The sequence below is a fragment of the Notolepis coatsorum genome (genome assembly GCF_963971535.1).
Source record: "Notolepis coatsorum genome assembly, chromosome: 12".
Classification (NCBI taxonomy): Eukaryota; Metazoa; Chordata; class Actinopteri; order Aulopiformes; family Paralepididae; genus Notolepis; species Notolepis coatsorum.
In genome coordinates, this window is record NC_140176.1 from 56949265 (window position 1) to 56965864 (window position 16600).

Below are 16600 nucleotides of genomic sequence, written 5' to 3' on the forward strand. Positions count from 1 at the left end.
ACAGTATCACCACGCAAAGTATCGCAATACTACTACGTATTGATTCCCCCCCCCCCCCCCCCCCCCCCCCCCCCCTAGTATAGGATATGTAGTTGACTTCTGGATGGTATGCAATTGACCCATCTCAGGCCAGCCTCTGGCTCCAAACTGTTCCTTTCGTTCGGCCTCAGATGGAACCTACATGGGTTCATGTAAGGTCTGGCCTGATTTTGTTTTGGGGCCCAATCCAAGCTTTACTAGATACATTCCACAGATGACATCTGTAAATAATTAGCTATAGCAATGTTGGAACATCGGAGTAATGGGAAAGTCATTTTGTCACTTGAAATTGTGAGACTTGACTGTCAATTTGCAATACCCATTATGTTTTGTTTTATACTGTAACATGTTTTAATTTTCAAGTGTTCCCATAAACTTATACGATGTAAAACACTCATAGTTGACAACTATGAAAATACATACTCATGCCTACTTTGACTGGTGTATCTCTAAGCTGCTTTTTATTTAAACAAATATCCTCATGTGTATTCGTTGTTGTTCTTCATTGTCCTTAGTTGTAATTTGTTTGTCAATGTCTAGTCTGAGTTCCCCCCTCCGAGAGGGCAATGAAATGTCACTATTTTTCTTATTTTACTACACTTTTTATTTTATTTTGCACTGTAAATAGTTAAAACGTATTATAATAAATAATAAAGTTGTCCCCCGAAGAGGGGGGGTGGATGGAGTGCCCTCAAAAAAGGGCAGGGAAAAAAGCAGAAAAAAATAAATAAATATCCTGCTAAACAACTCCTGGAGGTAGTGCAGGGCTGTACGTTAACTTTTTTTGCACATAGCACTGGTGCTACAGAGGTTGATAGTTTTGTAGCACTGGCCAAAATCTTGTAGCACAAGTATAAAACGTGTTATATTTGTAACAGTCACAAATGTGCCTATTGTATTTGTGTTATTTAGTTGCAGTCAGGGAACAAACTTACGGTAACTTTTTGACTTACCAGCCATTTGGCTGGTAGATTTAAAAAAGGCAGATTTTTTTTACCAGCCAAAAATTATAAATAGCTTTTTAGTATATCGCCATGTGTTATTATTACTATAATACTCTCATATGCTATTTTCAATTAATATCATAAACAACATAAGGAATATTAGCATAATTTTGAGTGGACTGAAGGAATGAGTCAGCGATAATTTATTGAAACATAGAAGTGGGGTTGGTTGGGACACACACACACACACACAATGGGGGACCCTGATGTAAACCAGACGAAAGTCTTTCTCTGGTCTGCATCCCCTTAACAATTGTGTGTATTGAGCCGTACTGTATTGTACCCATTCTGCAATCTGTTAAATAAAGTTTTCATTCATTCACACTGTTTCAACTCACCACCCCCGCATCATATTGTAGTCTAGTCTGTCTTCAAACTTCCACTCCTCTCGACACACACACACACACACACACACACACACACACACACACACACACCCTTTCCCCAGTCCACACTGTCTCTAATTCTCTATGGCTCTGCCTCTGATCAGGATTAGCTTGTTAGCTTATGCTAATGTAACGTTCATTTCGGGCGATGTGGGCATAAAGGAATGGCGACGATGCAAAGCGTGTTAGATGCATTTGACCCGTTGTGAGGAAAAAAAACACCACAGACTTATTTCGGATCGCAAAATAGCCGCAGTCTGCTGTGCAGCTCCGCTCCGCTCGGCTGAGAGCAGAAGGCAGAAGCACGGTCTGGGGCGGATATGACATCACGGAGTTGCTATGGGTTTTTTCAAAATAAGAGTATCATATGAACCTGACTGTTGCTAGCTGCCGGAGCCCAGATATATCATGACTGGAACTGCGCTTAGGCGGAAATGAGACCTGTGACAGGATTTTCAAAATAAGAGTATCAATATGAACCGAATGCCTATCGCACCAGTGCTACTGAATTAATCCATTCATCGCACAGACCGCTGTTGCTGTAGCATGTGCGATATATATGTCGCACTGTACAGCCCTGTAGTGGAATGGTGGTAGTATTGAATTTTGTGGTTTATTCTTGTTTGCGGTCTCTAACATTGTTCTAGTTTTAGTAGAAGACTGGGTTTGTCTTAGTAGAACCAGAACTTAAAGGTCTGGGTCGTGGTCTTGGAGATAGTTTGTCTGGGTCGTGGTCTCGGAGATAGTTTGTCTGGGTCGTGGTCTCGGAGATGGTTTGTGTAAGTCGTGGTCTTCAGGGCTCCAGACTAACTTTTTTCACCACCGTCCCGAAATACAATTGTAACCGTCCCAAAGTGAATGTAAACCGTCCCAAAAATCTAAATGTCGTATCTTTACTTTGGTTTTTCCGTCTATAGTTGTTATTGCCATAAAGACACCATTCAAATTATTAGGAAATAAATAATAATTTTTATTTTTGAAATAATTATTTATTTTAACAATAGGCACATATTGAAACACCTTTCTTATTTTATTGTCAGAGTAATACTGTGTGTGTGTTAGGGCTGGACGGTATGGTCTAAAATTTATATCACAATATAATTTGAAGTATAGACGGTAACGGTATATATCACGGTATATTCATTTATCTTAAAATGTCTATAAATGCTTCTGAAGGGGTAAAACACTGGTATGGCAGCTATTACTGTACTCTTGTATTACTAGGACATATTTCACATAGTACTGAGGTATTTTAAGAACATTTATTGTGCAAAACTGCAATAGAAAATGCAAAACCTTTTCTCAAGTGTCTGCTGGCAGGTAATGCATATCTTGGATCGTGTTTTGACCATGTCTTTAATGCCCTTTCTATCGACAGTTTGAAAAGGAACCATGTCCTTACACAAGTAAACAGTGACAGCGTTTATGTCGGTCCACTCCACCGCTGGCATTTTTTTGTCGTTGTTGAAACATAATAATACAAATTAAAAAAAAGATATTCTGTTACAGCTGCTGACCTATATACTATAGCTAATGTCCATCAATATATTCCTTTGAAATGAAATAGGTTCAAGAATCGAATCAGGATTGTTAGCAGAGAGAGAGGGAGGGAGGGGGGAGAGAGAGAGAGAGAGAGTGAGAGAGAGAGAGAGAGAGAGCTGCTAGGAGTAGCCAACGTCAGCTTTCTGAGGCTACATCAACAGGCTGCTAGGAGTGGATCTAACGTTAGCTTTCTGAGGCTACATCAACAGGCTGCTAGGAGTGGATCTAACGTTAGCTTTCTGAGGCTACATCAACAGGCTGCTAGGAGTGGATCTAACGTTAGCTTTCTGAGGCTACATCAACAGGCTGCTAGGAGTGGACCGTGTAACCGGTAGAGCAGCTCTAAAATAGCAATGACGTCATGTAACCACAGCGCGACTATTTCAATCGCATTTGCCCCTAAAAATAGATCGAATTAGTCATAGATAATAGATATGTGCAAACTGGAAAAAGTTATTTGGGATGCTTCGCGCACTGGGCGTGTCAACACGCAATTGTCATTTCATAATAAACACATATCACCGCGGCGCACAGCAAGTTTCAATTTCAGTTCCTGGCATTTTTAACCAGTGGAGAAAGGTAAGAGATCTTACCTATCGTTTTTCTTATATGAATTATTCTACGTTAATAAAACATACCTGGTGATCAACTACAGTTTGCTGTAAACATTATGATATGTGTGTAGTGTTATGATAACGACGGGAGGAGCTGCAGAGCCAGTGGCTCTTTCAGGTCTGGTCACAGGCCCGCTCAACAGCGCCCCCCCACCAAACGGCTGAACGACCTGAAAGAGCCACTGGCTCTGCGGCTCTGCAGCTACATATGCTTCTAGCAAAATCCAGCCCCGCTGTTTGCAATGGGAGCAGCACGGAGTCTCGACTCGGGACTTATTTTATTTGGAATAGAATGACTTTATACGCAAAAGTAGCCTAGTTTTAAGTTAAAATATTATAAATCTACATGCCTTGAGGATGTCATTCTTTATATAGCCTGCCTATCAGGCAAAAAAAAATATTCTAACGGAAACACTGATACCGTGATATATACCGTTACCGTCTATGCTTCAAATTATACCGTGATATAAATTTTAGACCATACCGTCCACACCTAGCTACATCAACAGTTAACATTACTTACGATTTTAGCGCGACGTGGGCATTCCAGAATGGCGAGGATGCAAAGCATGTTAGACCATTGGATCCGTCGCAGAGTTTACATTACACATAGAAACTGCGCGACTTGCGAGAGAAGACATTGTCACACAGCTGTGCAACGCAGGGCTGAAGAGCTTGTTTGCTTCTAGAATTGAAGGTCTGCTCTGTTCCGTGTCTATTATGAAATGACAATTGCGCATTGACACGGCCACTATGCAAAGCCTCTGTGCTCCACATGCTTAAAGCCCAACCTCCAGGTTAAACCCTACTGATCAATTATGGGTAGTTTACATCATTGGTATATAATTTCATTATTTATTTTTTTCCATTTGACACCGGAAATGCCACTCTGAAAGAGTTAAAAAGGTCCACGCACGAATAACATGCACGTGCGAATCAAAAAAGCTTATCAAACGCCGACGTCACTACAGGTGCATATTAATGAGCCAAATCTAAAAGCTTAGGCCTAACAAAATTAATAGTTGGTTTCAGGTTGGTTGTCAGTTTGGCCATGGGTAGGTAGGGAATTTATTTTATTTTATTTTTTTATTTTATTCTTTCCCACGGCGACTATGGATAGGGAATTTCTTTATTTAATTAAAATGTTCACAACAACATGGATGCATGTACTCTGCCAGCATGTTTAATATCCATAATACTAAATGTTTGACTAAGATTTCTATGAAACATTATTAAAAAAAGAAAAAACTTTTTTTTTGTTTTTTTTTTTTTTTTCTCTTCTAAAAACTCATAAAATATATTGGGTCGCACCTAAATCGGCAGGGTCGGTCGGCAACCTGAAACCAACTATTAATTTTGTTAGGCCTTATCAGACGCTAGCACGGCCGTGACGTCACTTCAGGAAATGCCTTGCCCGTCCGGGTCATAGTACTAGATCAATGGTGGCCCACTCGGTGCATCACAGTTAGCCTATATCTCCGCCGTCCCTGCTACAGTCGGGACCACTACACTGACGTTAGCCTATGGTTCTCTCCTCTTTGTGTGCCCCCGTCCTCGCGGGTGTCCTGCGGAGGAGCTTGTGGACGCGACAACAGCGGCGGCCGTTGTTAGCTCATAGCTATCGTGTACCACTAGCCTTTACGCGCTCGAGCACCCTACAGGCTGCCACCATTGTCGCCGTTGTCGCGTCCATGGGCCCCCCGGCAGGGTACCCGTGGGGACGGGGTGTACAGAGAGGAGAGAACCATTTTGGGTCGGCCGTTCATGCCGGCCAGCGAGCCGGATGTCGGGATATGTTGTTAGCACAATAGCTACCAAGCTATGTTAGCTACTAACGTTATAAACACAATATGTGTACAACGACACAATGATTTACATTATTACAAATATGGTAACATGGTTGTGGCTTTAGAGATGGGTGGCTATAATCACGGAGCAATAGTGTTAGGTGAAACAGATACATTTTCATTCGGCTAGTAGTAGCAAGCATATATCTATGGTAGCAAGGCTCTCTGCCTGCAGTGCCTGCCACTAGCTGTGTGTGACTCTCAGCGCCCCCTGGTGAGCCCCCTGGTGCCCTGCACCTGTTGTGACGAGATCATTTCGATTACACACGCACGTTATGAACCATTGATTAAAATATCCATGTGCGTGGTGATTGTGTTGGGCAGACAAAATGTTTGATAAAAACGCTAAAACTGGGTCAATTTCAATACTTTTTTTCCCCTTTTATGAAACTCACCGTTGGCCTAGTCCACATTGTTTATTGAACAAAAATACAACGTGAAGGTTGGCCTTTAAGCGTTCTATATGTTCGTGGTGATTGTGCAGTGGTCTCGTGGCACTGTCAACTAAAACGAGCACTCAGAAGACGAGCATTTGCCAGTGACTGATATGCGCACTGACAGTCGGCGCAGTTGACATTTTCCAAATAAATCCTCTTCGTCCCCACTGTGTCCCGGGGAGGATTTGTGTTAGTCCGAAATACATATGTGATCGTCCCCGGGACGACGGGACGGTGTTAGTCTCGAGCCCTGGGTCTTAGAGATGGTTTGTCTGGATTGTGGTCTCGGAGATGGTTTGTCTGGGTCGTGGTCTCGGAGATGGTTTGTCTGGGTCATGGTCTTAGAGATGGTTTGTCTGGGTCGTGGTCTCGGAGATGGTTTGTCTGGGTCGTGGTATCAGAGATGGTTTGTCTGGGTCATGGTCTTAGAGATGGTTTGTCTGGGTCGTGGTCTCGGAGATGGTTTGTCTGGGTCGTGGTATCAGAGATGGTTTGTCTGGGTCATGGTCTTAGAGATGGTTTGTCTGGGTCGTGGTCTCGGAGATGGTTTGTCTGGGTCGTGGTCTCGGAGATGGTTTTGTCTGGGTCGTGATCTCAGAGATGGTTTGTCTGGGTCGTGGTCTCGGAGATGGTTTGTCTGGGTTGTTGTCTCAGAGATGGTTTGTCTGGGTCGTGGTCTCGGAGATGGTTTGTCTGGGTTTCAGTTTCAGAGATGGTCTTAGTCTTGTGATCATGATCCTCTGACATCTCTTGAGGATAAATTGACTTTTTTCTGACACTGTCTTTATTGCCCCTATCTCTGAATATTGACTTTAGGCAACAGTATACATTTAGAATAGATGCATAGATGTTTGCCATTACACTCCACTACACGAACCATTTGTAGTGTTTTTTCCTCAGTCTTGGTTCTTATGGTGCATCCCCATTGTAGTTGGAACTAGCAAACAACCTACCTCCTACTAGGAGGAGCAACTGCCCTCGATGTCGTAATTACAAGTAGGAAACTCTGGGTTGGTCTCTCAACTCCGACCTTTCCGAGATGCAGTTATCTGACGTCATTTCAACATGGTGACTATAAACTAAACAACATTGTTTGAATCTTTTTAACCTTTGACAATTGAAGCTAGATTCTTATCAGTAACCAGTGTGGTGACCTGGCTAATATCATATTTTCTCAGCACTTATTGTGCTCAGAAACCAGCCACACAAACACCGGCTTCTTCCCAGGGTTGCGTGCTTCTCCCTTAGATAAACTACATCTGATACATATGTTTGGTTTCTCTCTGAGCTGGGCACTGGAAAGTACTGAGGTCCCAATTTAGATTTCCCAACTGGGGAACTTCTGACCTCCGACTTTCAATGGAATGGAGTCTAGGTGTTGATCTCATCCCCTCTATTGACCAGTGGTTCTCAACTTTTTTCATGTCAAGGACCCCCAGAAATCCATAACTATCTATACTGTAGGTTGGGGGGGGGGGGGGGGGGGGGGGGCAGAATAGTTGCTCTTGTGTATTTTCTTCTCTGGCTAACATAAATTTAACTATTTCCCATTTTGCTTGGGACAGTCCAGGGACCCCAGGCTGGGAAGCACTGCTCTAGACTGCAACAGTGTTTTTTTGTAAACCTGACATTTAGAACTATACTATATCAGAAGTTCAGAACAATTCCATGTAGGGTTAGTGTACTGTTTAAACCCACCCAAGTGATGCTATATAATACCCCAAGTAATGCAACCAAAGTATAGATAAAACAAAGGAGTACGCTCATTTGAAATGGTATGCAATTATTCATGCAAAATCATAATGTAAGATAGAAATATAAAGTAAAATATGCTAGAAAGTCTTATTTTATTAAGTTTCTAAACAGTGAAAAGTTATTCTGTGCAAATCTGAAAGTCTGAAGTCTCCTTTCAATATGATCTGGTGTCAGCTTGTCTGTTGTGCCCGAGCTGCTGCCGTCTCTACATTCTTTCTCCTAACGCTTTATTTCCCCTCCTTGTTTTCCTCTGGGCAGTTCTCACAGCTGCTGTCACACAAGCATCATTACAGTCGATGCTCCACAAGATCCTCACCGCTGGACCGTCGGCGTTCAATATCACTACTCTGCTCTCTCAAGCTGCTCATCTCTCTAACCAAGGTAAGCCCTCAACCAATCTCTGTTCCCCTTACACTTCCCACTTCTGACGTTTGAGCTGAACTTTGTGACAAGGGTGCATGCTTGTGTGGCTATTCCGAGACTGAATCAATAATGCATCTATAAGCTTCAAACCATTCAGCTAGCTCATTCTCCTTATAACAAAGATATTTTTTTTATAGAAATGGAACAATGCGTTTTTCATTTATAATTGACTTCAAAGGCTAATAGATCCCTTTCAAGATCAGTGTCACAAGCTCACAGGGAATTGAAAGACAAAAGCGGCAAGCTGGCAGCGTCCTTGTTGCCCAGGTACATAAGGTGAAGACTATTGGACTGAATTGTCTACAGTACGTCCAACACTACATAGTAGATGTTCAGTTGGCCGTTTTATAATCCTGTTGCCAGTGTGATTTTCTTTGTCTCTTTCGATTTGGTTTCGAAAGGTTTCCTGTTAAATTTCCTATAGAGGAAATCACTAGAGACTTGAGAATGGGGGTTCTTATGAGGGGGGCGATGGCGGCGTCCAGCATCCAAGAGCCATATCCTTGCCACAGTACATAACAAATATAGTGTCTTGGATTAGTGGGTGCTTGTCTGCCTAAATGCGTTAGATAAAGAGGACTGCTGTTTTAACTGGTACTAACTTGCACCACCTTGTTGAAGTTCTGATAATGCAAGCACTTTGTAAAGTCATATTGCACTTTGATATAACATTTGTAGTTTTCTTTATTTTTATGCATTCACTTCTGTCCCAGTTTTGTCTCTCGGGTATCTATAGTTATGTTGCATACTTGCTTCTTGGTTACATTTAGGCAGACTGTTAAATAAATGTTATTACATATTCAAACTAGGACCCCCATCTGTCACTGAAATAGTTTTTCGTTACGCTTTTTCAAGAAGTCATTTTGTGGGTTTTACATTACGAATAGAATGTCAGAATAAATCCTGAACTGCAATTGTGAATACAAATGTAAGGAGCAGCTAATGTCGGGAGATTCTATTACCCTTGAAAGCGCACTAAGTGTTTTTCAAATGTGAAATTGTTGTACCGTAATGCAATATGAATGCAATGCGGCATGAAAGATTGTACTTCAGAAATGGATGGAATAGCTTACCATCATGCTTTCTCTCTCTCTCTCTCAACAGTCCAGCAGTCGAACCAGTCGCCGATGTCGTTAACGTCAGACGCTTCATCGCCCAGGTCCTACGTGTCGCCCAGGATCAGCACGCCACAGACCAACGCTGGCTCCCACAAACCCCACCACAGCACGCCTCCCGTCATCTCACAGCCAAAAGTACCTCTCGTTTCAAAGCGGACATTTTTATATTTGACTCTGTGTTTCCAATGTCTGAACTTGAATGCAAAGATGTGCAGAAGCGGCCGTAGTCTCTCTAGACGTATATGGATGACGGAGGTCAAAATTGTCATATTCCATCTGAAGCTATTTCTTCAGCAATCAACAGGACATTTTATGTGTCTCATTGAAACATGTTATGTGTGTGTGTTCCAGGTGAGCACGCCGGTGGTGAAGCAGGCATCCCATCCTCATCCCCATTCCCATTCCCATCCCCATTCCCATCCCCATCCCCATCCCCATCCCCATCCCCATCCCCATTCCCATCCCCATCCCCATCCCCATTCCCATTCCCATTCCCATTCCCATCCCCATCCCCATCCCCATCCCCATTCCCATTCCCATTCCCATCCCCATCCCCATTCCCATGCCCATCCCCAGCCCACGGCCCAGCAGCCCCTCCCCACTGACAAGCATCAGCTTCGCCATGGCCATGACGCCACTGCTGCCTCCCCGCGCACCCTCCAGCGCCAAGGGTAAGCTCTCCTCTTACACCCCATGCACCCTCCAGTGCCAAGGGTAAGCTCTCCTCTTACACCCCATGCACCCTCCAGCGCCAAGGGTAAGCTCTCCTCGTACACCCTGCACACCTTCCAGTGCCATGGTTAAGCTCTCCTCTTACACCCCATGCACCCTCCAGTGCCATGGTTAAGCTCTCCTCTTACATCCCATGCACCCTCCAGTGCCATGGTTAAGCTCGCTTACACCCTGCACACCTTCCAGTGCCATGGTTAAGCTCTCCTCTTACACCCTGCACACCTTCCAGTGCCATGGTTAAGCTCTCCTCTTACACCCTGCACACCTTCCAGTGCCATGGTTAAGCTCGCTTACACCCTGCACACCTTCCAGTGCCATGGTTAAGCTCTCCTCTTACACCCTGCACACCTTCCAGTGCCATGGTTAAGCTCTCCTCTTACACCCTGCACACCTTCCAGTGCCATGGTTAAGGTCTCCTCTTACACCCTGCACACCTTCCAGTGCCATGGTTAAGCTCTCCTCTTACACCCTGCACACCTTCCAGTGCCATGGTTAAGCTCTCCTCTTACACCCTGCACACCTTCCAGTGCCATGGTTAAGCTCTCCTCTTACACCCTGCACACCTTCCAGTGCCATGGTTAAGCTCTCCTCTTACACCCTGCACACCTTCCAGTGCCATGGTTAAGCTCTCCTCTTACACCCTGCACACCTTCCAGTGCCATGGTTAAGCTCTCCTCTTACACCCTGCACACCTTCCAGTGCCATGGTTAAGCACTCCTCTTAAGTCATGGATAGGCTCTCCTCTTACTATCTGCTGACTCTGTACCAAATACACATCAAGGGCAAAATCGGAAGGCTTTTCGATTCTCTTTCTTCAATGTATGCCAGGTAAATGTATCTAAACGTTAGACATTAGACAGCGGAGTGCTTATCCCAGAGAGAACAAGATGATAGACAGTACTATTGTCAGAGGTAGAAGGGAACTAATGGTAGTTTAGGTGGAGTTCACTGCTGTCATCATGAGGACTCTTCCTGCATATCATTAGCTAGCACCATGTAACTAAAGAGTAGCTAGAACACAAGATGTTAATCTCACTCACCAAAGATTGTCCGGGAATCAAAGAAGATGGGGCAAAAGTGTCTGGCAGTCTGTTCTCTTGACTCCTCGCAGCCTTGGACTTAGTGGGGATTCCGGGATGGGACAGACAGAATTCCCATCGCAAAGCTCTGGCAGAAACATTAGTCTGTGAGTTAGCTAGAAGTCCCATGAGTTGACCAACCACTTTCTCATCCTTGAGCTACACATCTAAATGTGAAAATATGAATATACATGAACCGGAATTCACACGTCTCCTCTACTGTATGCCTTCAAACCAGTCCGGTAGTCTGACAGAGGACACTTGATGTGCCTCGGGTCCGCTCAGGTCAGGCTCCTTCCACTACTGATGTGACGCGTTTCCTGAATATTGCTGGGAGGCGCTGGGCATCTCCAAAAGAAATACACTAGCATTAAATCTGAACCTGATTGTTTTGTTTCACAAGGATTTAGTGTATGCCAGAGGCATCCTTCATGCAATGAAGTTTACATTTTTGGCATTTAAAATCATCTGTTGCTTTTCCTTGGAGCAGATACTTCACATTGCAGTTGGCCTGTGTATGTGCTTGTGTTTTACTGGCATATGAGTAGTGGGAAGAAATATGTCCTCTAAATTTAGGACAATCCATTACCCTCTTGCTTGTGAATGAGGAGGAAGACTTTCTATCACCAAACAAACGGAATATAATCTCGCTAATGTGGTGTTGTGGCACCACCTGCTGGAGAAAAGTGTAAAAGCAGAGTTGTGATCAGACTACGTGGTGCTGAATGGATTTTGGTGGGGGCAGTTGTTTTAGTTTTTTTGAGTATGGGTCAGCTGTCAATTGCCAATATGAAACAACCAAATCAATAATTTTTTTTTTTTTTTTTTTTTTTTTTTTTTTGGATAATTCAGAATTAACTCTATGAAGGTTCCCTGAGTGTCGACAGCCCTGCACAGCAGTGTAGTTCTAACTAGGTGCTGGGTGTACTTTTGGATCATCCTGGCAAAGCCACAATTGACCCGTCTGAAGCCCCACCCTCTTTTCTTGATCCTCCAATCACAACTACCACTTCCCTCGGATGAATGGAGCGAAGCAACACTTGTGATTGGAGGAGAGGGCGGTGTTTGAGATAACTTTCTACCCATTTATTTATTTTTGCCACCTATAGAGGTTGACTTTCATGTTTTGAGTTGCCACGTTTCAGCGAGAACATCGTTTTTGGAGGTAAATGGGCTAATGGTTGTATAAATCTTTTAATTCTGACCTAATGTCCTCCCTCTCTTGTGTCTCATCCCCACAGCAGTCAGAGCAGTCCCTCCCCGGGTCCCAACCACGTCACCCCCAGCAGCAGCAGCAGCCCCCCCACCTCGGCATCCGCTCCCCCCAGCTCCTCGGCCCGCTCCTCCTCCTGCTCCTACACCCCCAGCCTCGCTGCCCACTTCAATGAGAATCTTATCAAACATGTTCAAGGCTGGCCTGCCGACCACGCGGAGAAACAGGTACTCACTGCCGCTACACCCGTCTGTGGCTCTTAACTTAACACATTGTGCGCCATAAACGGCGTAAATCGTTATTGGGATCAATATTTAATTTTTTCGCCATGGCATTCATAATTAATCCAGCCTCCCTCCGGACTGCAGCGGCACCCTGTCTGATATTGCAACGCCTCAATACTGCTGCCTGGTGGATGGTCGGGCGAGTTACACTCACGCCAAACCGGAAGTGGCGATCGGTGCATCGAGGAAATTCCTCCGCCAGAGATATATTGTGGCGTGGATCAATATACACACTCGAGTGCATTTGGATCGCTTTTGAAACGCAATAATCGATATGATTTCGGCGTTTATTGCGTCATACAAACCGGAAATGGATCTAGGAGATCAACGTCAAATAATTGGGATATTTTTCCTCCAGTCTCATCGGCGAACGGTAAGAGGACACTAACGTTATTTTCAGCCCGATTGTCCATTTCTTTGTTTGCAATCAGTCTGATCAATATATCAACCCATACTAAATAAAGCCATTACTGACGAGCAAGGAATTATAAACGACCCCCCCCCCCTTTCCTTCACGCATGATTAACCCATTCTCCGCCAATCACGTGTTAAGGCGGGTTTCTCCGCCATGCGTTGTCTGCCAATAACTCCGTAAGGCGTTTTTGAGATCAATATTTCATATTTCCGTCATGGTATTCATATTTCACCCACGGAGTCTTGGGTGATGCTGTCTGAGCCATCACAACTCTGCAACGCTTCAATACCGCCACCTGGTGGCCGATCGGCGAGTTGCCAAACCGGAAGTGCCCATTGTAGCTGGGTCCGTCCCCTATTTTCGTCCGGCCACTCGCTTATCGTCCCGGGGCTCAATACAGACACCGTCGATATGGATATTTGCCATAACTCAATAATCAACATGATTTTGCTCCACTCCCATCGCCCAACGCTACGAGGAGACTGGGGTGAGTTTCAGCGTTTTTCTTTACTATTTTCGATACAAACTGCTCTGATCAATATATCACCCATACTACACAAATCATTTAACGTCGGTCATTGAATTATAAATGACCCCCCCCCTCCGTTCACCCGCAGATGACCAGTCATGACGTTTAGGACCATGTACAGTTGACATTATTAATATAACGTTGATCGGTATCAAACTGCATTTGATCATCTAATATATGCATTTATGCCTATATCTCACGTTCTATGAAATACTGCAGAAAACGATAAAAACATATTTATACTCCAGACGGTATTTTAGTATGAATGTGTGAATGAAAAAGTAAAACGTTCCTACATCCTGAACGATAGATAATTGATGTTGAATGGGCCATAGTAATGTCAATTTAGCAATACAATTTACAAAGTTATAGCCCTGCAAAGAAGGTGAACATCTCCATAGACTTATAGCGCTGGCAGAGAGGGTACAATGATGGGTACAATGCCCGGCAGAGAATGGGTTAAGCATAATGTATACCGATCATATACATTTGAATTTTTTTATATAGTGTGTATAGGAAAGAAACGGCGTCAGGGCCTATAACTAGCGTTTTTGGAATTACAGCAGAAAAGCTTAAAAACATACTTATATTCTCGACGGTATTAACACAACAATGTATGAATGAAAAAATATAATGTTCCCACATCCGGAACGATAGATAATCGATGTTGAATGGGCCATAGTAATGCAGATATAGCTATAATATTTAAAAAGTTATAGCCCTGCAAAGAAGGTAAACATCTCCATAGGCTTACAGCGGTGGCAGACTGGGTATAATGATGAGCATACTGCGTGGCAATCAATGTGTTAATGTTCATGTACTCACTGCAGCTACACTAGAGCCATATGAAATCCGTAAAAATATTTTCCAAATTCCATAAAATATTTTCCCAAATTCCGTTTTTTCCGTTTTAATTAGGGATGCCCCGATCGATCGGCCACCGATCGTTATCGGCCGATACTAAGTATAAATATGCAATCTGTGAATTCCGATAATGAGTCATATTCGCCGATCGCGGAAACCGATCAAGCGAAGCTCTCACTCGCTGTCTGTCTCAGACACACACGACCTGCAAACTGCCGCTGCTCCTCCTCCCTAGCCTCGCCCGCCCCCGTGTAGAGTTTGTAAACAAAGAGGACTTAGAGGCGGCTCCTCTGCTCGAGTCTGTAGTGCATTCGACCTGCGCTAACGTTAGCTACCTAGCTATCGTTACTGTTTAAACAAAAGTACCCAGTCAACTATTCACGTTTAGTAGGCATTGTCTAACGGTATTTAGCCGGCTAGCTACCGATAGCTCCTGATATCAACAAATGATCCAGAAAGTCTAGTAGTCCATGTTCATACCTCCGTTAGCTTGCGTTAGCTGACGTTAGTTTACTGTTCAAAACGAAATGTCCCATTGAACTAAAGTTCTGTCTTAACGTCATCTAGCCGGCTAGCAGTAGCTACAGATAGCTCTTGATATCAATGTCTTATAACATTGATTGAATGCGTATTCGAGCTGAGGGCTTGCTGAATGTGAAATGACCAAAGCACAGTAACGTTACCAATAGGGTCCCGCTGCAGCGCCGGAGAATCCTTTTTGGAGCTGGAAGCTACTAGAGTACACACAGACAGTGGAGCTGTTTGCAGATAGCGAGCATTTTGACTTGTTGCGTGGTGGCGATGTCTCGCAGATAATACAAGTACAAGTCTAATTATATAATATATATATTTTATAAAAAAATTAAAAAAAAAACTTTTTATATAAAATAATTTTTAATTTCTTTTTAATCAAAAACAATCTGTATCGGATCGGTATCGGCCGATATGGCTCACGACGATCGGTGATCGGTATCGGTGGCAAAAAACGTGATCGGGGCATCCCTAGTTTTAATATTTCAGAATTCTGTATTTAGCTTTTTATGCTCATTTTACCATCGGAAATGGTGTCTAATAAGTGAGAATGAATAAATGTCCACAATTTAATAAGATATAACAGTCCATTTAATGTTTTTAAGTGCTGCAACTCAGAAATGCAGTTAGATTTTACACAATTTTTTTAATAATATTGTGACAAAATAGAAATACACATTTTAACACATTAAAATAGTCGACTAATGGCACATTTTGGCCAATCATAGTCGACCATCGAAATCCTTAGTTGGGGACAGCCCTAGTAAACAATAGATACAGCTACTACTGACATCACAATTAGGGATGCCCCGATAACGTTTTTTTGCCACCGATCGTCTATGAGCCATATCGGCCGATACACTGCCGATACCGATCGTTTTTGGTTTTGTTATAGCAGCTGGCCTGGCAGTATTATTCTGTAGGTCTAACACAGGCATTCTCAAAGTCCGGACTCCGGTCCAGATCCAGACCGAACCACAACTGTCTCTGGACTCTGAGCAAATTATACTTTTCATATGTATTATGTGCAAGGCAGTGCCAACACGCAACGAGTCGAAATTCTCCGCTATATCCACTTCAAGCAGTGTCTGTGCATGTCCGACTGCTCCACTGTCTGTGTCTGTCTACTCTGCTTTGGTCCAATCACATTCCCCCACCCACAGTCTGCGAATCAGAGTCAGAGTAGGGCGGGTCTTCACGGCATGCTTGTTGTCTCTTTCAGCGACCGGCTGGGAGAGTGTAGCGGGGCTGAGAGAGTACTCGTCTCGACTACACTTAACACATCCAGTGCTGTTCACGAGAGGTCGCTGTGGGCCGTGTGTGCCAGCGATTTAATGAATGGGGATACATGCCAGTGTTTGCAGTGCTAAAACTATATTAAATATTATAGCTATGTATCTAATAATATAGTCGATTGTAGGGGTGGACGGTATGGGCTAAAATTTATATCACGGTATAATTTGAAGCATAGACGGTAACGGTATATATCACGGTATCATCGTTTTTGATAAAAAAAAAATTATTTTATATAATTTTTTTTTTTTTTTTTATAAAATATATATATTATATAATTAGACTTGTACTTGTATTATCTGCGAGACATCGCCACCACGCAACAAGCTCCACTGTCTGTGTGTACTCTAGTAGCCTCCAGCTACGGCCAGGATTCTCCAGAGCTGCACCTGGACCTATACTCTAGTAGCCTCGAGCAGAGCTACGGCCAGGATTCTCCGGTGCTGCACCTGGACCCTATTGTATTGGTACTATAACGTTAGCTTAGCAAGCCCT

The 16600-nt window shown here is 43.6% G+C and overlaps 1 protein-coding gene across 1 annotated transcript in view; it reads left to right on the forward strand.

The window, feature by feature from the left end:
• waca (WW domain containing adaptor with coiled-coil a) overlaps nucleotides 1-16600 on the forward strand; it is a 145010-nt gene that overhangs the window by 119370 nt on the left and 9040 nt on the right. Inside the window, exons 8-11 of the mRNA XM_084326333.1 lie at nucleotides 7883-8005; nucleotides 9152-9300; nucleotides 9517-9836; nucleotides 12218-12416. Of these exons, the coding sequence (XP_084182459.1) occupies nucleotides 7883-8005; nucleotides 9152-9300; nucleotides 9517-9836; nucleotides 12218-12416 (791 nt within the window). The remainder of the gene's footprint in view (nucleotides 1-7882; nucleotides 8006-9151; nucleotides 9301-9516; nucleotides 9837-12217; nucleotides 12417-16600) is intronic.